This window comes from Perognathus longimembris, chromosome 2 (genome assembly GCF_023159225.1).
Source record: "Perognathus longimembris pacificus isolate PPM17 chromosome 2, ASM2315922v1, whole genome shotgun sequence".
Lineage (NCBI taxonomy): Eukaryota > Metazoa > Chordata > Mammalia > Rodentia > Heteromyidae > Perognathus > Perognathus longimembris.
The window spans coordinates 76,835,732-76,862,526 of NC_063162.1; the positions used below are offsets into that span (position 1 = coordinate 76,835,732).

Here is a 26,795-nt window from a genome sequence, read left to right on the forward strand (position 1 = left end):
TAATATTGTAACCATTGCAGTATGATATCCCCGTACATTTTTGTACGGATGTAGTAGTATATGTAGTATATGTAGTAGTAGTAGGATGTACTAGTGTAAACAAACTTGTGCTCTCAACCAAATGAAAGTATAATTCCTAATAATAAATGACTACATATTGGTTTCTGTACTTATTGTGCTGTGTTGAGTTGTTTTTAATAAAGTCTACTACTTATAAGACAGTATCTAGTGAATGACCTCTATTACTTTGATTTGAGGTTTGTACTAAGACAAAATTGATTAAAATTTCACTTCTCAGAAAGTATTCATTTTTATGTGATGCATGACAATTTTGAAGTATCCATTCTTTCCCAGCCCATGCTGTAGTGGTTTACAGGTATCATATGAAGTAGATAAAAGGTATAATATTACTTTTTTTTTTTCAAATTTTTATTATCAAACTGATGTACAGAGAGGTTACAGTTTCATACGTTAGGCATTGGATACATTTCTTGTACTGTTTGTTACCTTGTCCCTCAGACCCCCCACCCCCCTCCCCCTTACCCTTTCCCCTCCCAGGTGTTCAGTTCACTTACACCAAACAGTTTTGCAAGTATTGCTTTTGTAGTTGATTGTCTTTTTTTTTTTTTAACCCTGTGTCTCTCAATCTTGGTATTCCCTTTCAATTTCCTAGTTCCAATACCAGTATACACGGTTTCCAATATACTCACATAAGCTTACAGAGCTAGTGTAGGTACAACCACAGGAAGGTGATACAAGAACATCATCAATAATAGAAGCTACAGATACACATGGGACGTTGAAAGTAGTTACAACTGTGAAATAACAATTGTCTCCATAACATGGAGTTCATTTCACTTAGCATCATCTTAGGTGTTCATAAGGGTATAGCTATTGGGCCTTGTGATGCTCTGCTATGACTTGCCTAAACCTGTACTAATTATTCCCAATAAGGGAGACCATAGAGTCCATGTTTCTTTGGGTCTGGCTCACTTCACTTAGTATAATTTTTTCCAAGTCCTTCCATTTCCTTACAAATGGGACAATGTCATTCCTTCTGATAGAGGCATAAAATTCCATTGTGTATATGTACCACATTTTCCTGATCCATTCGTCTACTGAGGGGCATCTGGGTTGGTTCCAGCTTCTCGCTATGACAAATTGTGCTGCGATGAACATTGTTGTGCTGGTGGCATTACTGTGATTTTGTTTGTGGTCTTTTGTATAGATACCCAAAAGTGGGGCTGCTGGGTCATAGGGGAGTTCTATATTTAGCCTTCTGAGGAATCTCCATACTGCTTACCAGAGTGGCTGAACCAGTTTACATTCCACCAACAATGAAGTAGGGTTCCCTTTTGGCCACATCCCCTCCAACAATTGTTATTGTTAGTTTTCTTGATATATGACATTCTTACTGGGGTGAGATGGAATCTCAATGTTGTTTTTATTTGCATTTATTTTATAGCCAGTGATGTAGAGCATTTTTTCATATGTCTCCTGGCCATTCTCATTTCCGCATCAGAGAAGTCTCTTTGTAAGTCTTTAGCCCACTTGATGAGGGGGCTATTGGTTCTCTGCTGTTTTGTTTTGGAAGAGGGTAATTTTTTTAGTTCTGCATATATTTTAGATATGAGGCCTTCGTCCGTTGAATGGCCGGTAAAGATCTTCTCCCAGTCTGTGGGCTTTCTGTTTACCTTGTGAGCTATGTCCTTTGCCGTGCAGAAGCTCTGCAGTTTGATGCAGTCCCATTTGTCCAACCTTTCTTTGATTTGTAGCCTTTCAGGGTCTTTGTTAAGGAAGTTCCGTCCTGTGCCAAGGAGCCCAAGTGTTTCTCCTACTCCTTCCTTTAGTGTTTTCAGGTGCCTGTTTTGATTTCGAGGTCTTTAATCCATTTGGAATTGATTTTGGTGCAGGGTGATATATAAAGATCTAGTTTTAGTTTGTTGCATGTGTTGAGCCAGTTTTGCCAGCACCATTTGTTAAAGAGGCTATCTTTCTTCCATACTATTGTTTTAGCTCCTTTATCAAAGATTAAGTAGGCGTAGTCCTGTGGGTTCATTTCCGGGTCTTCAATTCTGTTCCATTGGTCTTCAGGTCTGTTCTGGTGCCAATACCAAGCTATTTTTATTACTATAGCTTTATAATACAGCTTGAAGTTGAGTATTGTAATTCCTCCAGCACTGTTCTTTCTGCTTAGGAATGTTTTTGCTATTCTAGGTCTTTTATTGTTCCATATGAATTTATGGATTGCTTCCTCTATTTCATTAAAAAATGGTGTTGGGATATTAATGGGTATTGCATTGAATTTGTAGATAGCCTTTGGCAGTATTGCCATTTTGATTATATTAATCCTCCCAATCTAGGAGCATGGGAGGTTTTTCCATTTCCTTAGTTCTGACTTAATTTCGTTTTTCAAGCTTTTAAAGTTCTCATCAAAGAGGTCTTTCACTTCTTTGGTTAAGGTTATTCCTAGGTATTTCATGTTTTGGGGGGCTATTGCAAAAGGAGGTGCTTTCTTGATTTCAGCCTTGGTCTTCGGGTCATTAGCATAGAGAAAGGCCCTTGATTTTTGAAGGTTTATTTTATATCCTGCAACTTTGCCAAAGTTTTGGATCAGCTCTAGTAGCTTGGGGTAGAGTGTATGGGATTCTTTAGGTATAGGATCACGTCATCTGCGAAGAGAGAAAGTTTAACTTCATCTTTTCCTATTTGGATCCCCTTTATATTTTCTTCTTGCCTAATTGCTCTGGCTAGGAATTCTAGTACTATGTTGAAGAGCAGGGGAGAGAGTGGACATCCCTGCTTTGTTCCTGATTTTAAAGGGAATGGCTTTAGTTTTTCACCATTTAGAGTTATGCTTGCTGTTGGTTTGTCATAAACTGCCTTGATTATATTCAGGAATGTTCCCTGGAATCCCAGTTTTTCCAGGGCTTTAAGCATAAATGGGTGCTGGATTTTATCAAATGCTTTTTCTGCATCCAGAGATAAAACCATGTGGTTCTTTACCTTGCTCTGGTTGATGTGGTGGATTACATTAATTGACTTGCGTATATTAAACCAACTTTGCATCCCTGGAATGAATCCAGTTTGATCGGGGTGTATGATTTTTATGAAAACCTGTTGAAGTCGATTGGCCAGAATTTTGTTGAGAAATTTTGCGTCTATGTTCATCAGGGAAATTGGTCTGTAGTCCTCTTTCCGTGATGAGTCCCTGCCTGGTTTTGGGATGAGAGTTATACTGGCTTCATAGAATGAGTCTGGTAGGGAACGTTCTCTTACAATTTCATTGAAGAGTTTGAGAAATATTGGTGTGAGTTCTGTCTTGAAGGCCTTGTAGAATTCTGCAGTGAATCCGTCTGGACCTGGGCTTCTCTTGGATGGGAGATCATTTATTGCCGTTTCTATTTCAATACTGGATATGGGTCTGTTTAGAAGGTTTAACTCTTCATGTTTGAGTTTGGGGATATGAATTTTTTCTAGGAAATCATCCATTTCTTCCAAGTTCTCGAATTTGTTGGCATAAAGGTTTGCAAAATAGTCCCTTAGTCCCTTATTATTTTCTGAATTTCGGTTATTTCTGTGGTGATGTTACCTGTTTTATCTCTTATCTTGTTTATTTGAGTGTGCTGCCTTCGTTTCTTTGTCAGGTTTGCCAGGGGTCTGTCTATCTTGTTTTTTTCAAAGAACCAACTCTTTGTTTTGTTGATTCTTTCGATGGTTTTTTCCATCTCTAATTGATTTAATTCTGATTTGATTTTAATTATTTGCTTCCGTCTATTGACGTGGGGTTTGGCTTGTTGTTCTCTCTCAAGGAAATTAAGGTGCTTCTTTAAATTATTGAGTTGCTGTTTCTCCAGTTCGTTGAGGTATGCACTCAGAGATATAAATTTTCCTCTGAGTACTGCCTTTGCTGTGTCCCAAAGGAGCTGGAACTTTGTGTCCTCAAGTTGGTTGAATTCCATAAACATTTGAATTTCCGTTTTAATTTCTTCAATGACCCTCTGATGGTTCAGCAGTGTGTTGTTTAGTCTCCATGAATTGTAGTATTTTCTGTGGTGGCTGATTGAGTTGAGCTCTAATTTTATACCATTGTGGTCTGAGAGAATGCAGGGAATGGTTTTGATACTTCTGAATTTGTACAGATTTTCTTTGTGCCCTAAGATGTGATCTATTTGGAGAATGTTCCATGTGCTGCCAAAAAGAATGTGTATTCTGTTGTTGCTGGGTGGAATATTCTGTAGATGTCGGTTAAGTCTAGTTGCTCTATGCAATTATTTAGTTCTGTGGTTTCTTTGTTCAGTTTTTGGCGTGTTGATCTGTCCAGAGGTGATAGTGGGGTGTAAAAGTCCCCAACTATCAATGTGTTTGGGTCTATGAGTGTTTTTAGAGTCAGTAGTGTTTGTTTGATGAAGTTGGGTGCTCCTGCATTTGGTGGGTAGATATTTAGAATGGTTATATCTTCCTGTAGGAGAGATCCCTTTACTAGTATGTAGTAACCTTCTTTGTCTCTTCTTACCTTTTTTAATTTGAAGTCAATTTTGTCTGATACTAGGATTGCAACTCCAGCCTGCTTATGGGGGCCATTTGCTTCATAGATTTGATTCCAGCCTTTCACTTTTAGAAGATGTTTACTTTTGCTGGATAGATGTGTCTCTTGGAGGCAGCAGAAAGATGGATCTTCATTTTTGATCCAACTTATGAGTCTATGTCGTTTATTTGGAGAATTAGGTCCATTAATGTTGAGAGTTAGGCTTGAGAGATGATCGTTTGTTCCTTTCATTATCACTATCTTGCTTAAAGCTGTGTCTTCCCATTTCTTGATCTGATGTTTACTATTTAGGGTTCATTTCTCTGTCTGTATTGGGATCTTGATTATTTTCCCTGTATAGTACATCTTTGAAGATTTTCTGTAAAGCTGGTTTGGTGGAGATATATTGTTTCAGTTTTTCCTTACTGTGGAAGACTTTTATTTGACCTTCGGCTATCAATGAGAGTTTGGCTGGGTACAGAATTCTTGGTTGGTAGTTATTTTTATTTAGTGTTTGGTATACTTCATTCCAGGCTCTCCTTGCTTTCATGGTCTTGCTGAGAAGTCTGGGGTAATTCTGATTGCTTTTCCTTTATATGTGATTGTTTTCTTCTCCCTAACAGCTTTGAGTATTTTTTCCTTGCACTCTACTGAACTTGTTTTGATCACTATATGTCAGTGGGATGTCCTATTCTGGTCTGGTCGGTTTGGGGTTCTAAATGTTTCTTGTATCTCTATGGGCCTTTCCTTCTGGATATTTGGGAAGTTCTCAGCTAATATTTTGTTAAATAGGTTGCCTATCCCATTACCCTCTTTCTCCAAATTTTCCTCAATACCTATTATCCTTAAATTGGACTTCCTGATCGTGTCTTGAATCTCCTGTAACGATCTGTTTTGTTGATTGGACTGGATTTGTATTGATTTTTGATCTTTCTCCATAGAATCTAAAGAATCTTCAGCTTCTGAAATTCGCTCCTCTGCTTCAGTTAATCGGGACTGTAAGCTAGCTACTTGATTTCGAATCTCTTTTCCTTCTGACTGGTCTTTCCTGATGATTTCCATGTCATTTCTTAAGTCTTGTATGGACTTCTTTACTTCATTAACTTCATTACTTTGGTTTTGAGTCTTGTCTCTTAAATCTTTAAGCTGGTTAGCTATCTTTTCATTTGACTCTTGAAGTTCATTTATCTTTCTATTCGTGGATGCCATGAAATTCTCCATTAATTTTTGCTTTGCCTCCTCACGCTCTAGAATAATTGACTGAAGAGATTCAAACTTTTCATTTATCATGTTTATCAGTAGACTTTGTAGAGCCTTTTGGGGTTCTCTTCTATGTCTTTGATTGACTGCTCTGCTTCCTGCTTGTTTTGAGTGGGGGATAAGACTTCATTGTTTGCTATCTTTCTTGTGTTCCTTCTGCCCATCTGAATTGGGAATGCCAGTCTACCAGCACCTGTGAGCACCATTTAAGACCCAAAGCAGCCCTTACCAAGCACTGTTGTGTAACTCTTACAAGTTCACAATTATATACCGATACCCTGTATACCTGTCTATAAAATTAGATTTGGTGTTCCTAAAGAATACAATTACAATATAACAACTGATCCTGGGCCCTGTATTCAGTAGTTACTTATTTACTGTTACAACCCTATAAGCAATTCTCGTTTTTATATTAAGTTCTTTTAGGACTGGCTTTCTCTATGAACCCCTTTGATTCACTCAGATTAAGCTGGGATACCCTCTATCCAATAACCGGGAGTCAATGGAGACTGGAGGTCCAGGCAGTAAGTCAGGAGGGTAAGTTGGAGGTAGTAAAGAGAATAGAGTAAAATGTATTGGGGAGGGGAGGTGGTGATTTTGGTTTAGTTTCAGTGACGTGGAAATGTGGAGAAGAGTAGAATCAGTAGAAAGAACAAGGTTAAAATGATAGATAATGGAGAGTTAGCAGAAAAGAGTGGAGGTGTTCTTCATAGGAAAGTAATTTTTAAAGAAAGGGAATGCAAAGAGAGAAATAAAGTAAAAATAGTGGAAGACAGGTGCACAAAACAGAGAAAAATTATTTAAAAAAGAAAAAAAATAAATAGGAAAAAAATCAGAAAAGGAACAACCCAAACAAACAGAAAAGAAAAAAACTTGATAAAACAAACAGGTAAAAATAGAAATCATGAGAGAGAAAAAAAAAAACAAACCAACGACGTTTCCGAAGTGAAAAAAAGTTTTTTTTTTAAAGTTTAAAAAATGTTGAAAAGAGAAAAAAAAAAAATGGAGTCCTCCTTGTTTGTGTGGTCTTTCCCCAGTCTCTGGTTTCCTTGTGATGGTCTGCAGTCTATATTCCTGATTGGCTGGCTTTGGCTTGATTTCAGTTTGCTCCTCTGTCTGCTGCGGGGCCTCGGCCTTTAACAGCAGGGCGGGGCACCTCTGGCCCGTTTTACCCGGCTGAGAGTTGCTTGCATGGGTAAGGCTCCTCCCACCTGGGCAGGGCGGCCTCCTTGGCAGAGGTGGGTATGGAAAGCAGCTCCGTTTCGGGCTGGGAATTGGGCTTCCTCTGTGATGGGACCGTTTAACTGTCTCAGGAACTATTCGTTCCTCCCTCTGGTGTTTCCGTGCTGCCGGGAGCTGCTTGCTGCTTTGGCTTTAAATTTAGAAGTTCCGGCGGGTAGGGCGGGGCACCTCTGGCTAAGCTGTGGCCTGGGACAAGCCTCCCGCCTGGGCAGGGGGCGTTCTCCTGGGTGGAGCTGGCTCTCACTGTTCCGTCCCTCTTGCCCTTTTCAAAGATGGCTTCTTTGACCTCGCTTTCCCCAGGCCCGCTTTAGTTCCAATCTGGTCTGACCCTATGTCAGTGGCAAAGATGGTGCTTTGCTCTGGCGGTGGGGGAAGGGCTGCCTTCCAGAAGCTGCTCTGTGGGTGCGAGTGAGAATATCTTTCATGGGGTACTCACGCTTTCTCTGCGATTTCAGGTCCTCCGTGCTGAGCCGCCATCTGGAGGATTTCTCCCTGGTCTCCGCTGTGTGCTTTAGCTGCGTGGAGTGCAGGTTGCTGTGCCGGGCGCTGTGCTGGCGCTGGCACTGGTGTGGCTGTGGGACTGCCCAGAGCTCAAATCTGTCTAATATTAGCTTTACAAATGTGCAAATTGAGGCCCAGTGCCTGTAAGTGACTTACTTAAGTCACGTGACTGGTATGTGATGATTTTATTTTGAAATCAGATAAACTAAATTCAGGTACAGGCTCATGTTTTAAGGTGCTGACCTGACCCTTAAATCCCTCTGCCATCTACAGATCAGTCATATTTCATAAGTCCCTAAAGGAGCCAAGAAGTGGAAATTATGTTGGATTATTACATGGGTCCTCTAACACAAGCTGTTTTCAGTGATTTACCTTTCATTTGGCTCAAGCTGGGCAGGCACCCCCCCCATTTCTGACCCATCTAGATGTCTGATAGGATTTTTATCACCCGTGCTCTGCTTATGTGGGATCTCTTCTCCAGACTTCCATCTTTTCATGATGAACATGCTGTTACTTCATGATCTTTGTAGTTTATGAGGGAGGCCCATCTCCCTTTCTGGAAAGTCCTTCCTTTGTTAGCTTCTCAACTATTCCTTCTTTAACATCATTAAAACTCAAGTCTTGTGCTGAGCTATACCCATACTCCAGGCATCCAGTCTACCTATCTCAGCTTGTTGAGCCATCCTGTGGGTAGTTATGTCCCTCCCTCTCGCAAACCTCCAAACCTCAATTCAGGGGGAAAAAATTACCTCCACTTTTAGCTTGAACTTGGGCTCTACAGGTTGGTATAATGAGTTCCAATTTTCTCATTGTTCATACTGTTTTGTACACAGGTTATACACTTGAGCCTGAGTTCAATTGACCTATTAAAGAATTTTACATCAAGCCATAGCCAAATGGTTTAAGAGGGCAGGCCCACACAGACTGAGAAGCTTTAAAAAGTGTAAAGAATGTTGATAGCGTCAGGGTTGGTGTTATACTCCCACCCAAAACCAAACTACATTTCTAATTAAGATGAATGTTAGCAAATTCTGCATTTTAGTTTTGCCTGAGACTGAATAAGTACATTCTTTACCCATCTTAATCTTGTTCATAAAATAATGAACACAGCTCTGTGTTATTTCTCTGAAGGCATGACTTTTGGCTGAACTTTTTCCCCCATTCCTAGTGAGATGTATGAGGAGCTAGAAGTTAGGAGACAAGGAGAATGAAAGTAAGGAAGTTGTTGCCTGAGAAAAAGCCAGAAGTGAAGCATTACTACCCCAAATCCTTGGCTCTCTTTTGATCCCGAATCTCTCAAGAAATACTGTCATGACCATCATATACGCAAATTGAAATCTTTGGGTTTGGAAGCCAAGAGTTGCATAGGTGTCTTTCTGGGTGATCTATTTAGACTCCAATGATGTTTCTACAAGTCTTTCTTTATACCAATGTGATATGCCCTAGGAGATAGAATAATAAATGAATACCAATATTCTGTTTCAAGTGAAATGCAATTTATAAAGCTTCCTGAGATAAAAACAAGGGATTCTGTAACTTAAGACATTTTGTTGTTCTGTGAGAATGCCAGAGATTCTGCGACTTCTAGCATTTGTAGATGTAGGTAACATTTTTTCTTCCCCTGATTTCTGGGGTGTTACATTTGTCATTATTTTGATACTTTTGTGGAGGGCAGAAAAGACAACAACAAAATACATCTTCTTAGGTCATTTTCAGTTATTTTCTGAAAATGTGACATTCAGAGGGCATTAGATGAAACCTGAATATTTGTTCCTGTTCATTTTGGAAACTTCCCTATGGAAAATCCAGGATTTGCAGGCTGCACCTTTCAACATTTTGTGAAATTGGAAAACACTCATATCCTAGTTTCATAAGAAAAAGTAGTAATGTTTCCCCAAATTTATTTAAAATGTATTGTTCTGTAACATGTTTCTAAAGAACCAGGTGTTTTTATTTCGGTTGTTTCCTTTATTAGCCTCCCTTGATTACCAGTCTTTGGAAAATGCATGAGATCAAAATAAAACTTTCAAATAGGCAGATATTATATTTTCAATTGTTTATGTTTTATGAATCTAAAATCATATTAAACCTTATTTTCCCTATTTGTTCCTTTTTCTAGTCTTATTACATTTAATATTTGTTTTCCCCTCAAAGATATTGATTCCCAGTGCTGCCTATAATATTCTTAGGTCTCTATCTTTGGTCACTTCTATCTTTCATCTTCATCCAGGCTACTATTACCAATATTGATATTCTCCATGGAAAAGCTTTGTGAATTTACTACCTCTTCCATCTAATTTCTTCATTGTTGGGCATGCTGTATCTTCATTCATATAATACTATCATTAATATTTGTACTTTTTTGCTTATTATGGATAACATATTAAAAATTTTAAATTTAGTTTAGATGAACTTGCATTCAAATGATTTTAATTGAAATAATTAGATAGAATATAGCCAGGAAAAGGTAGTTCACACACACAAAAAATCTTCAAGGAAGGACCTGACTGTTTTCAATAAGCACAACAATGATCAGGGCTTGAGGAGACTTTGCTAGGCAAAGAACATGGGATTCAATTTCATATCTTCATGTCTCTTTTGGTCCCTGAAGTCCATGTTTCCTTCAGCTGCACTCCTAGGTCATAAGACCAGTCCTGTGAGTTCCCTTGCTTACTTTATAAATGACTTAGAGGCTGCAAATTAAAGAATTGTGTTTGTACAGTGTCTTCCTAAATTTAATTTTTTTTAGCAGTACTGTGGTATCAACTCAGGGATTTGCATTTGCCATTTGCCACATACATACCCCAGCCTAAATTTGAACTAAGATATGATCTTGGCCAGCTTCATAATATCTAAAAAAATGAATATACATTTATAGCTTAATTAATACTACTTGTGGTCACAGAGATAAATAATCATGAAAAAGTTTTAAATTGTGCCAAGGCTTGGAAACAAGGAAGTTTCCTCATTTGAGTCTTGCATACATACCAGAAATAGCTAGGAGACAGTGAGGTGCAAGTTACAGTGAAGTATAACAAGGGATCTGATATATCAACACATCTGGTATCCAGGAGAGATGGCCATGATTTATGCTAAGAGATGAAGGAAAGGAGCTGGACTCTCAGGGTGGGTGAAAAGATGGCAGGTTGGAAAGGAGAATGGTCAGGGGAAGTTGTGAATCAGAGGATTTGATAGGCTCAGATGCTCCTTGTGGCTGAGTGCTTTGGTGAATGAAGTCACTCTACGCATTGTTTCATACAACTATTCTCTGCCTGCAGCTGATAATCAGAAAACAACAACAAAACAAGAAAAAACTTTGAGAAAAAGAAATTTTTAAAAAGAAATAAAGGGAGAATCACTTTCCCATTCTGTCATACATCCAAGATACTTCATAAGCTGAATTCTGATTGTGCAAACTCTATCAATAGTTTCTTTATACGAAGGAGATATTTCTTTTCTTGTGCCCATACTTCTAATTTCTCTCTTTCACTCCTTCTCTCCCTTGAAGTTTTGGCACTTTGTTGCTTTGGCTTCATTTTTATTCTGTTCATTTTCAGTTCCTGATTTCCATCTTCTCACTTTACTGTGACTGTTTATGTGGACACAGTCTTGAGGTAATGTTTCTTAACCACTTACCTGCTTTCTGTGCTTGCTTCAGTCCTGAGTTCTGATCTCCAATCAGATGTCTACAGGCACAGGATGCTCACATTCTTTCTCAGTTGCTCCCAATATCATGAAGGGGAACAGACCAGAGATGTTTTTGACTGTCTGTGGGAGGTGAGGGGAGGGTGGAGAAGAAGCAGAAGTCAGGGCTGAGAACTGCTGTGTGCTCATATGTAGTTCCTCTATTCTAGGTGGCTGGAGACCTTGTGAGGCGCTTGCACCTTGAAGCTCATGCAGACAAACTCGTGGTGACCTATAGTGGAGGAACCAAGCGGAAGCTGTCCACAGCCCTGGCAATGGTGGGGAAACCTGACATTCTTTTATTGGTGAGTAGTGGAAAGTCCAGTAATATGTTAGTGTCTTAAAGGAAGACACACTTTGCATGCACACTTATTGACTTACTTTAAACTGTTAGAGTTCTTCCCGGAAATAACTTTAAAACTTGAAAGCACTGATGGTATTAACTAATAAATTGTTCTGTACCAGGTCAATGTTTTTCAACCAGAGTATAATATAGCACCAGAATTTCACGCACACGCACACACACACACACACACACACACACACACACACGCGCGACATTTATCATTTGGTGGATTCACTTTTTTTCTATCAAATCAAAAATTCCTTGAAATTTTAACATTAAAATGATATTCAGAGAGAAGAATATTGAAGTATACCTGTAATCTGAAATGCTATTTATAGTTCTATGTTGCTTTCATGCCTTTTAAATGCCTACATATATATTATGAAGATAGGGGTCAGAGATTGCTGTTGTTTCCCCAAAGGCTCATATACTAACACTTTTGTCTCTAGCCCCTGGTTCAATTGGGAGGTTGTAGAATCTTTAGTGGGAGAATCTTCTAGTTTTAGGTTATTGGAGATCATAAGTCCCTGGCCCCTTCTTTTCTTTTCTTTTTAAAATGCTTTCTGGCATGAAGTGATATTTTTTCCATTATAACCTCCAGTCATGTTAAGCGGCTTTATTGCTTTGGGGTGGTGCAGCCCCCCCAAAGCAGTAAGGCCAACCAATCCTGGATTCACACCTCCAAAACTATAAGACAAAAATGTTTTCTCTTCATAAATTAATTGTCTGGATGACTTGTTTTAGTAATGGAAAGCTGATTAACACATGGATACAGGATGAGTATGGGGAAAGAAGAGGGAGTTCCAGCAAAAAGATGGAGCATGGCCAAGGAACAAGGCAGTGTGTAATCTGCCTGGTAGCTGCATCCAATTCATGTAGAGGGATCAAAACATTAATTGGAGGTGATAACTACCAAGAATAAGAGCCAACACTCTGGTATTAAAAAATAACTCTAATATATATAATGCCATTAAACAACAAGTAAAGAGATCATGTGCTGTGTTCTATTACTAAATTACACCCTAATGCTGAACCCTGGAGGATAGTCCAAAGGTATCAAAATATATATGAAACAAAGATGATTATTTTTCTTCCATTCTTGCTCATCAAATGAAAATAGCATTTAAGTAGAAGAATTAATGAGGATTCAGAAGACCCACACTGGAAAAACGAATCCTGTTGTTTTTCTTGCTGTCTATTTAAAACTCAACTGAATACTCCTTTTACCTGCTCTAACCTTGCTATTGAGAAGCCCAAAATAAAATGCTATTGTGTAATTTTATATTCTGGCATCTGATAGGACACATTAGTGTTTGCACCATTCTGTAATTTACAATGGTATTATTCCGCGAGGATGAGTCAGGCTCTGCTGAGGAGTGCAGAGATATATATGTCCATCACCCGTGTGCTAGCCTCAGTCCTCATGTGGACAAAGAGGCCATGTCTTTTCTTCTTTTTCTCTCAATCTATATGGATGATCAGGACTTGCTTGGGGTCAGAAGGGGACCCCAGAGACTAGGTACAATTGCTTGAGCTTCTGAAATTCTATAGCTTGACCTTGTATGTTTGTGCCTGGTTCTTCCTTGTCTGGAAATAGTTTTGATATTTGTGTCTGTCTTAAGAAACTATTTAAAGGAATAAAAGAAATAATCTACATTAAGCATGCTGCTAGTACCTTGTGCATAAGTCTATAATAAATATTTTGACTATAATGATGGTGCTGTTCAGATTCTGAGAGCTGACGCTAAGGCATAAAATAGGAAAAATTGAAATTATACATCTATTCCTCTTCCTGAGCAATACAGGATCCCATGTTTTATTCACCTTTTTTTCTAACAGTATACATGTATCACTTGATTTGCAGAAAAGACCAGGTGTTTATTTTCCTGCTCAGCTCTCTGCTTGCCTCACTTCCCTTCCATTTTATCCTTGGGGAAATCTGATGATCCAAAGCTTTTAAGAAAAATGTGGTTTGTACTCTCCGACTACAAAAAGCACAGAAATGCATCATGGTGTTCAGCAAGATTTCTCTCAAAAGTGTCTCAAATAGGAAGTGCTTGGGAGTTTATTGAAGGAGAAAGCTTCAGGTTCCAGGAACTTTCAGTTTCTTTGATGTTCCTAGGTAAAGGAAGCCTTTTTTTTGCTTCTCTTATACATCTTACTAGAGGATATCAGCCTGAAAGCTTATGGAAGGTGAGAATTCATTAAAAAAAAAAATACCGAGGATGGCTTGGCCAGATCACCAAGGGAAACTAAGGTGAGGTAAAACAGTCCCACTCATGCCCACCAGTTTTATTGAGAATAATTACATATAAACACAATGTACACACACATATAATGTACATGTGCTGTTTTTATATACATACTCATTCTGAAGTAATTATCACAATCAAGCCAATGTATCAGTCAGTACCTCAGATTGTAACCGTTTTCTCCAGATGAGATCTCTTAAGATCTACCCTGTTGGCAAATTTCAAATAAATAATACAGCATGGCAAGTCCATTTGTGCTACTATAACAGAATACCACAGACTGATTAATATACAAAGAACAAAATGTATTTTTTTTTTGCTGTTCTTGAGAATGGAAGTGCAAGATCAAGGTCATACCTTGATGGGTTTAGACGCTTGTTGAAGTTCCTATCTCTAGCTGCAAGAGGTGTCTTGAATTGTGCATACTCCAGAGGGAAGAATGAGATCTCTCACTGCAGAAATCATAAGGCACAACAGGAGAAAATTTCTCCATCAATTCCACATATTGTTTGGGAAGGTGTATCCTTTACAACTTAAATAACCTCTCCTATGCCACAATTCAGTACTTTGCTATGGGGATTAAGTTTCAATACAAAATATAGATGGGGCAGAAGTTTCAATCTATAGAAATTCCTATGCTATATATCAAGTCTGCATAATGAAAATATTCTACCCTTCCACCATCATCTCCCCATTTCCCTCATTCTCTACATCTGTTAGAACCTTCTATTCTTTGTTTCCATGTGTTTGACTCCTTAGTTTTCATAGTAATAATCATTCTATGTCTGACTTATTTCATTTACTATTGTGTTCTTCAGGTTCATATATATACATATATAAGTATATGTATATACATATATAAGTATATATGTACACATATGTGTACATATATGTATATATAAGTATTGGAAAACTATGTTGTCTCCTTCTCTTTAATGAATAGTATTTCATCATATACTTCTGCATATGTACAAGTAAAAGCATGAGGTGATCTCATTCTTTTCATTCCTGATAAGGTTACATAGCCTGTATGTAAGACATTTTTCTACTCTACTGTTGATGGGCACTTAGATGGAATTTTTCATATATTCACTTAAGTATGTACATCTACACTCTTTTTACGTACTGATTTTTTTGTGTGTATATTTATTTATATCTGTGCATTTATATACATTTATATATGTGGGGTATATACCTATTAGTGGGATTGCTGGGTTCTTAATTTTTTGAGGAACCTCCTTACTTTTTTTTCATAATAGCTACACTAATTTTTATCACCCCTATTTTTTCACTGGTGCTAATCCTGGTGCTTGAACTCAGGGCATGGGCACTGTCCTTGAGCTTTTGTGCTCAATGTTAGTGCTCTACCACTTGAGCTATAGCTCCACTTCTTTTTTGTTTTGATGGTTAATTTAAGAGTGTTACAAACTGTCCTGACTGGCTTTGATCCTCAGATCTTAGCCTCCTGAGTGCTAGGATTGCAGCCATGATCCACTGGTGCCCAGCTCTAATTTGTCTAACCAACAGTGTAAAAGGTTGTTTTTCATAAATGCTGCATTCTGTGTGTGTGTGTGTGTGTGTGTGTGTGTGTGCCTGTGTGTGTGCTCATACATGTATGTGTGTGGTGCCAGGGCATGAACTCAAGACCTGTTTGCTACACAGGTGCTCTCTCAGTTCAGTAAAAAATTTTTTTTGCTTTGGGTTTATTTTTTTGTTTGTTTTTTAATAGAATGTTCTACTTACTATCAGGGGCTGGTCTCTGATTATGATTCTTCTACCTGTGTCTCCCTCCATGTAGCAGGAATTACAAGCATGAGCCACCAAACTTGTTTCCCACATGTTAGTTCTCTTGATACTGTCTTATGAATCCTATATGAATTCTTTATGCCTTTTAAGTCTGTTTTTTCTTTTGTCTTCTTTGATTGGATAATTTTAAGTAACTTTTATTCAAGTTCACAGATTTTAAAAATTTACTTGATATAGTCTGCCATTGACACAGTCACATTTTCCATCTTAGTTACTGCATTTTTCTGCTCTGGAATTTCCTAAAATATTTTTGCAAGTCCAATAATATTTTATATTTATTATTTTTGCTGCTGTTAAGTAGTTGTACAGAGAGATTTCATTTCAACATGTCAGTGTATGTTTCAGAATTGCTACTTGATTCTTCTTACATGAATTCCTTCTCTTTTTTAAGAAAACATCTTTTTTTGTTTCTATGTTGTTTTTCTGATTTTGTTGAGTTGTCTATTTACAATCACTTGTCGCTCCCTGAGCTTCCTAAGATAATAATTTACAATTCTGTGTCATACAATTCATCAATCCCACACCATTGACATTGGTTGTTGGGATATTCTTGTGTTCTTTTGGTAGTGGTGTCATGGCTCCTAGAACTGTTGCATTGCTTGCTGTGTTCAAATTTAGAGCAGCAATTACCCCACCATGACTGCCTCCACTGTCTTTAGGAGAGAAACAAGTTCATTAGTCAGTCAGGAGAGTGATGCTAAGGCACTGTCAGATGGTTTCTATAGGTATGAACAGTCTTTGCCTCTTGGTCAGTCTTGTGGGAGAGGAATTCTTGAATTCATATGTCTTTTCTCAATCCCACAGAAGTAGGCCAGCTGCTGGGAGCTTCCTGTTTGTTTTGCTTCCGTTAGAAAATGCTCAAGCTTGTGTGTCTTCCCTTAGTCCTGCAGATGTGCTGGTTGTTTGTGGGGGATACTGGTACTTGCACTCTGTGGGAGTGCTCTCAGGAAAATGCTAAGGAAAGGAGGCAAGTGAGGTGTGCCAGAAGGCTGTTGTATTCAGGGAGTCCTCTCAGGTGGTTCATCAGAAGACTGAAAATGGTTACTATGGTCAATGGACTTTCTTCCTTACCTCCAGCCTCTCCCAACATCTCAGCTGTGCCAAATGCCTCAATAATTAAGGTGTGACCAGGTAGTACTGTTCATGGGTAATGTCATCCTGTGTGAATGAGGGAGCCAAGCACTTACTCCTGACACAGTCATCCCTGCTCCCCATCATCATGACTTATTTTGTAGAATGTAATAAAAACAGCATAAATGTTTGCTCTGCAAGAACAGGGATTTCTGCTCTGTCAGAGTCTAGTCCCATTTGATGGTGTGTCGTTTCCAATGTGCACTCACTGAATAAATGCCCATTTCCATGTTTTCTTTCCCTTAGGATGAGCCTAGCTCTGGGATGGATGCCTGCTCTAAGCGCTACTTGTGGCAAACCATTATGAAGGAGGTTCGAGAAGGCTGTGCTGCTGTTCTGACTTCTCACAGGTGAGCTTTGCCCCACCTGGAGGCTCTTTGAACAAGACAGAGTATCCATCAACAGTAAGAAGTTTGTCTTTACAACGTTATAGTGGTGAAATGGTTGCTATTCTCCATTGTGCACATTAGGAGACTGAAGCAGAGAGTTTATGAAACATAAGTAAGACCACACAAAGCAGGCAGTTGGGCTAAAATTTGAGCCTAGTAGTCTATATCCATAGACGCACCCTGGGTCTTCTCCTTGCTGCCTCTTAAAGGTGAGTTCTAGTCTCCTTCACTGAGTTCTGCCCAAATGACACTTCAGCAACTTCCTGTTCCAGCCCTCATCATATCCAGAAGATGGAAATGTTCAAAATGAAAATCTAACTTGTTTACTGAATCTGATCTGACATTTTCCTTATTACAGAATTAATTTTGTAATTAGAATACTCAACCATTGCTTTTTTTTTTACTTTATGACACACTGCTGTAGGACACATGACATGACAAATATAGATTTCATAAGACTGTTTCATGGAGACTGAGTAATAAGATTTACCTACTAAAAAGTCTGAAGATGTAATGAAGATCAGGACTAAAGATTCCACTTGCTGTACAGGAACTGTTAAGGCTCCGAGAGCTTACCATCACTTTCTCCACTCAAAACCACAGATCTAGGAAACTATTGATCTTTATAAATTTGCCTTTTATGGATACTTCATATTAATAGAATTATTTAATATGAATATTTTTGTATTGAATTACATTTATATAATCTTGTTGAATTATAACAGTATTTAAATTGTATAATATGTATTTTTTTCAATTTACTATAGGTTTTTGAAGTTTATTCACTATAGCATACATCTGTACATTAAAACTTTTTTTCTTTTTGGTGGCTGTGTGGTTTGAACTCAAGGCTTCCACACAGTCTCTGGGTTCCTTTCACTGAAGGCTAGCACTCTACCACTTTGAGAAACGGTGCTACTGCCAGTTTTCTGGTGGTTAATTGGAGACAAGAATCTTATGTACTGTTTTGCTTCATGCATGCTAGGCAAGCATTCTACCACTAAGCCACATTCCCAGCCCAACTTTTGGCTTTTTGATGGTTAATGGGAGATAAGAATATCATGGACTTTCTTGCCCAGGCTGGCTTTGAACATGATCCTCCAATCTCAGCCTCCTGAGTAACTAGGATTACAAGTATGAGCCACTGATGCCCTCTCTTGTTCAGTACTCCTCTCTAGTCTATATTACACATACCTGTGATTCGTGTGTAAACACATATACACACACATGCATACCTGTATATTCCATAGTTACACAACATTTGTCTAGTAGAGGCTAACTCATCAGATTTTTAGATTCCAAAATGGCCATGTACATCAACTGTCACCAGCCATGGGAATTGCCTAATGATCCAAATTGAGTGGACTCCTTTCCATTTTGTTAGAATCTTCTGACCTACATGACCTGTGTTTCCTGGTAATAGCTGCTAGATGATGTCCATGGAGATGGAAGACAGTAGCTCTGTAGTTTGTAGGTCACAGATAAATTGTGCCTTCTTACTGTGCATTTAGCAATGTGTCTGCAATGTGCTTCTAACATTAGCTTGTGCTTTGGATCTTTCCAGTCTACTGAAATGTTTGTTTTGTGAATTTTATCAACTCACTGAGGAAAGGATTTTCCAGTACATCTATAGCCAGAAGTACTATTCCGTATTTTTGTGTTTTTGTTCAGCTTCTTTTTAGAAATAAAATTTTACATGAACATAAATTAAATTAGATAATTATTCTACTTTATCATAATGTGTACATTCTCACAAAATTATCATCTCACTCTGCCAGTTCTAGGAACTGAACATTTCGATGTTCATTTTTCTGGCATGCATGAGTCTTGATGTGCAGGCATAGGGTTTGAAACTTGGCAAAATGGTTCACCATCAAAATCATTTTTATTTTTCACATAGCATATAATTATTGTAGACTGTTCTCAGTAGTACCATTTATTCTATCTGCAGTTTTTCTTTACATCTTCCTATTCAGTGCTTTTATATGAATGATATATATGTACATACATCAATTGATTTTTGTAAATGAATATTCAATGTAAAGATCTGACTGATTGATTCACTGTAGATGCAGATTTAGAAAGCTTATGGCTAATATTTTTTCCTAAAATGATAGCCTTTAGTTGAGAAGACGTGTCTCAGCGTTATATCTTATTAGCTCTAACTCCTTACCCCACAGCATCTTGGGAAAGCATGTGGCAAGAACCTTGAGGGAGGAGCTTTCTGTTGTATCATTTACTGCAGGGATGGGAAAGGCCAACCAAAAGTGACCAGACATCCAACAATGATATGTGAATTCTGATACAAGGCCTTAAATTTCTCTATTCTCTTAGTCATTCTAGTAGTCAATCTATCATTAGTGGAAGTCATTGCTTGTTTTCTCTTTGATTTGTTTGTTATTTTGTTTGTTTTTAGCAAATGACCAATAACTGCTTTCATTGCTGAACAATTTCTGACTTTGTATAGTCTTGCTGTAGACTCTGCGCTGTGGACTCATATTTTATGATATGAGTAGATTTACAGCATTCTGTTAAATTACTGATCTCAAATTACTTGCAAATGATGAGCTAGTTATTCTTAGGTTGTGATTCATTTTTTTTTGTCAAGTGATTTTTGCTTGTAGACATAACTACAGTAAAATTTGCCATCTAAGAGTTGGTTGGACTCTATTCTTGTGAAGGTTCCTTTCACCCCATTATTGTTTCTCATTCAGATCTCCAATCAACTGGTTGGGCTCATTTGTCTATCTGAGTAGGAATCATTGGTGGACAAGAAGAAGCTCTTCCAGTGCTGGCAGGCCACCTCAGGCATTTGAAAGACCAAGGCCAATGGTTGGACTGGTAGAGCCCAGAGGATTACAGCTCTAAACCCTGACATCCAGAAGACTATTGCTCTAGGCTTTAACAGGAACTTAATGGTTCTAGACACTCAGAATGAAGGCTTATTTCTCTGCTCTTCAGCCACCAATGACTGCAGCATTGGGGTAGCTACTATAATGCTCTGCTTTTGGTAGAAATGGATTGTGGCAGCAGATAGCAACAACAGTGGAGCGCTTTCTAGTGTGGCAACTTACATACAGTCCTGATGCTGGGACCCTCAGCTCTAGACCCACAATTATAGCTTTTGTTCCTAGAGTATCAGAGACCTTGGCTCTTAAGGCTCAGTCATCAGGGCCTGTAGTTTCTGGTCTTAAGCTCTTAGTGCTCTTTGCTTCCATCGCCTCTGCTCCAGGTCTTTGTTGTATTGGCCATTCTGTGCAATTCATCAGCTGCAATACTTCTGCCGTTGTTTGGATGCCTGCAGAGCTACTGCTGCCTCAATGAATGCTGATATCTTCACTGCTTACTTATATAGCCAGAAAGAAAGTACAAAAGGGGGTCTGCATCAATCATGGCAAACCTTTCATGTAAATGAAGGACTACGTTTGTACCAATCATGTTATACTTCCTTAGGCACATGAAGGATTGAATTTGCACCAATCACAAGCTTTCTGCTAGGTCACCAGAGAAACTACTCCACTTCTGACTGGAGTAGGAATGGCTGTTGGCACATCTATAATTCACTGGAGCTTGTGATGGCAAAAATTTTGATGGAAGCTTTTTGGAACAGTTGTAGCTGAGAATCAGAAGAGTGTTCTTCAGAAACAAGCAGCTGTAGCTGCAATGTAGCGTCCCTGTGGTATGTGGGGAATTTATAAAGAAGCTTGTTCTGGCATGAGGGTAGTCTAGCTGGCTGCTTGGTTGAGTCTCCTTCACTCAAGCTAGCTAGGGCACTAAGAAAGGTATTACAACTTTCAATTAGGGAGTCAATTAGGGGCTAGAAAGATCATAACATCTTATTTTAGATAAAGAACAAAATAAACATTGAAAGGATTTCTTATAATAAAGGCTTAAAATTATCATTAATAATGCTTTAATATTTAATAATTTAGTATGTAATAATTTAATAGTGCTCTAAGAGTACTGAGCTCCTGTCTTGCCCCAGGGAGAGGTGGTCTGTGATCTTTCTTACATTTGTCAAAAGTACATTTAAAGAAACAATATAAAAGTTATTTCATATTCTACCTATAATACAGTTATCAGAATGATAAATGGTCTATTTTAAATTGGAATTAAAGAAACAGAAAGGTACACTGCACAAAAAATATGTAAAGCACATTTAGAATATTTGTAGCACATGGTCCCATACTTGGCACTTAAGCTATTATCTCCCCAAAAACTTAAATTGTCTTGGCTCTTCAAGAGTTTTTTTTCCCACTCGCTTATCAGTTTGCATGGGTGGGCCATGTTCCACCAAACCAAGGACTCAGATCATTTCACTGATTATACTTTCTGGCCTATGAGTTGTACTCAATACCAAGGTTATTATGTATTCATTGCCTGAGTCTATATCCCACCTAGAGAAGTGAAGGGGAAGAAATTCCAGGGCAAGTGGTTTTCTTTATTTTAAGATAACCCAGAAATTGTAAGCACCCCTCACTTCAGCCTGTTATATGCACACATTGAGCTACAAGGAAGGCTAAGAGGTAAAACCTTCAACATCCATTGACCCAGCTAGCAGACTGCTTTAGACTGTTAGCTAAAAATAAAAATAACACATGCTGCCTATAGAGAATTTGGATAATATAAAGTGACATCAAGAGAAAGAAGATCTAACCATTAATTATTTTCAAATATTGGTAGTCTTTTCTTTTTTTTTTACTTGTAGATTTTAAAATTTTTTTTATGTTATTTATTGTCAAAGTGATGTACAGAGAGGTTACAATTTCATACGTTAGGCCTTGGGTACACCAAATGGTTTTGCAAGTATTGCTTTTGGAGTTGTCTTTTTATCCTTTGTCTCTCGATTTTGATATTCCCTTTCAATTTCTTAGTTCTAATACCAGTATGTACAGTATCCAGTGTACTCAGATGAGATAGTGATAGGGCGGGTACAACCACAGGAAGGGGATACAAAAGGATCATCAACGAAAGAAGCTACAGTTTCACATGGCATATTGAAAGTAATTACAACAGTGATATAACAGTCATTTCCGTAACATGGAGTTCATTTCACTTAGCATCATCTTAGGCGTTCATAGGGGCATAGCTATTAGGCTCTTGTGATCCTTTGCTGTAACTAGCCTAAACCTGTGCTAATTATTCCCTATGAAGGAAACCATAGAGTCCATGTTTCTTTGGGTCTGGTAGTTCAAGGACATATTTTTTTTTTCACATACTGTGTGTGTGTGTGTGTGTGTGTGTGTGTGTGTGTGTGTGTGTGTGTGTGTGTGTGGAGAGGCAGGCATTTGAAATCTGGGTCTGGGTGTTCTCCCTGATTTTTTGTACTCAAGGCTAAGAGCTCTTCCTCCATATCTCCATTTCAGCCTTTTGGTGGCAACTTGGAGATAATTCTTACATATTTTCCTGCCTGGGCTGATTTTAAACTGTGGTCCTCAGATCTCAGCCTCTTGAGTAGCCTGGATTGTAGGATTAAGCCACCATTGCCTAGCTTGAGCAATTATTTTTTAATATGTATCACCTGCCATAACTATATTCTTAGTTTTCCTCGTGCAAACTAATTGACTCTAGAGAAGCTGATTTCAGTAGCTACTTTGTGGATTGTACTCTGATTTATATGAGTATTTTATTATTGGACAATGGAACATTTACAAATTTCCAAAGTTTTGCTATTATAAATAAATTTCGGTGTAATTTATATTTTATATTTCAGAGGAAAGTTTTAGTGAAGAGGAATTATTGCCAAAGGTATTAAAAAAGTTACACTGAGTTTTATTCCATTGTCAGTATATGAGATGCTCTAATTTGAATTACAGAGAATCGGGTGATTAGTCTGAGTACTGTTCATTCATCTGAGAACTAATTGTTTTTATAAAAATGAGGTGAGGAAACAGTAAATTTCCACTATAATAGAGAAACAAGAAAGTTTATATGACAAAAGCCTTTCTGTGTAGAAAATAGTACTAAAATAAAGTCACTTTATGGTTAAGTTTATAATTTGTTAGTAGATTTAATCATCAGGAGTAGTTCTGTGGATTTTTCTGTGTATTGTTTGCTCCTTTTATGTACTGAATTTATGTTGATTTATTTTTAAATCAATTTATAACTTTGTAGTAAGTATAGAAACCTCTACTGTTATTCTTGGTGTAACTTTCTTTTCACTGCTAGAAATGGAATAAACCTGGGTCTAACATGCACTAGAGAAGCATTTTATCATGAGATACATGATACATGAGTACCCCAATCCATACTGGTTTAAATGTTATGTATTATGTTCTCATACTCTTGGAGATATTTTTGTCCCATATATATATATATTATTTTTTATTTATTTTTTATTTTTTATTTTTTGGCCAGTCCTGGGGCTTGGACTCAGGGCCTGAGCACTGTCCCTGGCTTCTTTTTGCTCAAGGCTAGCACTCTGCTACTTGAGCCACAGCACCACTTTTGGCCATTTTCTGTATATGTGGTGCTGGGGAATTGAACCCAGGGCCTCATGTATACGAGGCAAGCACTCTTGCCACTAGGCCATATCCCCAGCCCTTTTTGTCCCATATATTAACCATCTCCTTAGTTATGCTTAGAGGGTATGATTGTACACTCCAATCATTTATGCATTAATCTTGATTCACTTGGAGGCTCTTCCCTTTCCCCCATGTCATTGACTTTGTGATTATTTAGTGAATTATTTAATTTTAATTTCCTTGGTTGTATAACAAATATTCATATTTTACAATGTTTTTCCCTCATGACTGAATGATTTTCTTCTTCTAAGTAATTTTAAAGATATATTTTCTAATTAGTATCCATCTTCCTCAAGGCATGATTATATTTTGATTCACTATAACATAAAACTCACATAATAATAATGAATTACAGGTCTTTATAATCAATTTCATGTTGATATAGTCTTAAATTACATTGTAATTTACATTATAATCACAAATTAAAATATATTTGTAAAATTTCAATTATTAACTGTTATAGTATAACTTCTGTTATGCTTTTGTGATAAATTTACTGATAGTTTGGACATGCCTATATAAAAATATTTTATATTTTCATTATTGCTGTACTATAATTTTACATTATGCTAATTTTCACAAGTTTTCCCAATTTTAAGATTTTCATCCTTTTCACTTTCAAATGCCCTCTCCTATTGTTTTAAGATTTCACTTCTGTCTGCTAGAAAGTTACTTTTGATCATAAGATATTCACATTTTCGGGTAAGATCATTTCATATTTTTATGCTGTTGCTGAGTAGTTCTTTTCCATATGTAATTTCTACTAGTTTTCCTGGTGAATAGAAATGCAAATAATATTTTCAAGTTGTGTAAGTGGCTGAAAGCATTTTATTTGGTTATCATGTGGTGTCTATTTGAATTTGTGTATTTTGTACGAATGATATTTTTACCTCCATTTTATTTCTACAGTATAAATCATGTTCCACTTTTTTTTTCTATTTTAGAACATGGCGTATTTTATACTTTGTTTTCTTTCCTTCCAGCATGGAAGAGTGTGAAGCCCTTTGCACCAGGCTGGCCATAATGGTTGATGGCAGCTTTAAGTGTCTTGGCTCCCCTCAGCACATTAAAAACAGGTACTCTGAGCTTCCTGTACTCTACAAATGTTTTCTATCAAATCACAGGTGTGATGTAATATTATTATGGAGGGTGCTTTAGAAACATCACCTTGGTCTAGAAAATTACCTATTGACATGTAATAGTAGATTAAGTCCCTAAGAAGCTAACAGATGTGCTCATAAAACTAGAATGAGTATATAAAAGACACAGTAGGGCTGGGGATATGGCCTAGTGGCAAGAGTGCTTGCCTCTTATACATAAAGCCCTGGGCTCAATTCCCCAGCACCACATATACAGAAAACAGCCAGAAGTGGCGCTGTGGTTCAAGTGGCAGAGTGCTAGCCTTGAGCAAAAAGAAGCCAGGGTCAGTGCTCAGGCCCTGAGTCCAAGGCCCAGGACTGGCCAAAAAAAAAAAAAAAAAAAAAAAAAAAGACACAGTAATTCTAAGATGGTTTTCATAAAACATTTTATTTTCTTTTTTCCCAGGACATTGTACCTGTGGTATCACAAGATCGTTGCAGGGTGATGATAAAGTCAGCATGAGAAATGATTTGTTTATACATAAAATGCCCACATAACCCATAGTCACAGTGAATCAGTATTCCCATTTTATCAAACACTATAAAGAAACATTAAAAAGCTGACATTTAGGACAGTAAAGAGTGAGTGTTGTTGTGGTTACTTTTCATTTGATCTACTGAGCACTCAGTATAGTTCTCTTGTGTTCACTAATCCAGCAGATCTCTCCCTGGTTAATAATCCTTCCATGTCTTTTTACCATTTGTTTTTGGAAGTATAATGATCTTGTCACTACTTTCTATGAGCAATTTTATATCCTGGTATAACTTCTTGGTTTCAGAGTTTCCTGAATTTTTTTTAACTTCTCTAATTTGTTGTTTATATATAATTTTTATATGGTAATTTATGTTGATAATTATCTCTTTGATTTTTATTTACTTAGTAGCTTTTGTGTGAGTATGTGTGTGTGCATACATATATGTGTGGTGTTCGTGTGTGTGTGTGTGTGTGTGTGTGTGTGTGTGTGTGTGTGTTTGTTTGTTGATCCTGGGGCTTGAACTTAGGGCTCAAGTTCTGTCTCTGTGCTTTTATGATCAAGGCCAATACATTCTACTACATTCTACCATTAAGCCACAGTTCACCTTCCATCTTTTTTTTTTTTTGAGTCGTTTATTGGAGATAAGAAACTCATTAACTTTCCTGCCTTGGCTCGCTTTGAACTGTAATTTTCAGATCTCAGGCTCCTGATTAGCTAGAATTACAGGTATGAGTCGCCAGTACCTGGCTATTTATTCAAAAATTTGAAGTGAGAGTTCTCAATCTGAGGTTTATTCATAAATCTCTCTCTCTCTCTCTCTCTCTCTCTCTGTGTGTGTGTGTGTGTGTGTGTGTGTGTGTGTGTGTTTAGAGAGGTACATAGAATTTAAAAGTTTACATTATGGAGAGAATAATTGACACATTGGATCAAGATGGCATGTGATATAGTAAACATGGTATTTCCACTGTCTTAGAGTTAGGCTAGGACTATCCAACTATTGTTGCTTGATAGTTTGGATAACCATTTGCCGGATAAACCTGTTAGAACCTATTTTTAATAAGTATCATCAAGATAACAATAGTAATAATATTTCATGCTCTCTAATCCTTGTGTCTATCTGAAATTTTATGGTCTGTTTTATTGTCTGTTCTGACTTATTTTACTTATTAATTCACTGTCTGTTCTGTAGTTGGGTAATGTATGATGGAGTGTACCTACTTGGTTTTTATCAGGCTTACTACGGGTTTATAAAAAGTGAGTCAAGACACCTACTAGAGTTATCCTCTAGTTGAACTGGTCCACAGTCTCTAGAGCATCTGTATACCTCTAAGACTTGGTGCTGATGTCACTGATAAGCTGATATATAACATAGTTATATAGTTCATATCCATATTGTTAGAGCATATGAACTATGTAACTATATGACCTAAGAGCTGTCTTGTGTCCAAACACCAGGGGCTCACATTTGTAACCCTAGCTACTCAGGAGACTGAGATTTAAGGATCTCAGTTCAATGC

General features: G+C 37.6%; 1 protein-coding gene across 4 annotated transcripts in view; it reads left to right on the forward strand.

The window, feature by feature from the left end:
* Positions 1-26,795, forward strand: part of Abca13 (ATP binding cassette subfamily A member 13) — a 403,566-nt gene that overhangs the window by 348,390 nt on the left and 28,381 nt on the right. For all 4 annotated transcript variants that reach the window (XM_048339554.1, XM_048339551.1, XM_048339552.1 and 1 more), the window contains 3 exons: positions 11,386-11,520; positions 16,997-17,100; positions 24,647-24,739. In XM_048339554.1, coding sequence (XP_048195511.1) covers positions 11,386-11,520; positions 16,997-17,100; positions 24,647-24,739 — 332 coding nt within the window. The remainder of the gene's footprint in view (positions 1-11,385; positions 11,521-16,996; positions 17,101-24,646; positions 24,740-26,795) is intronic.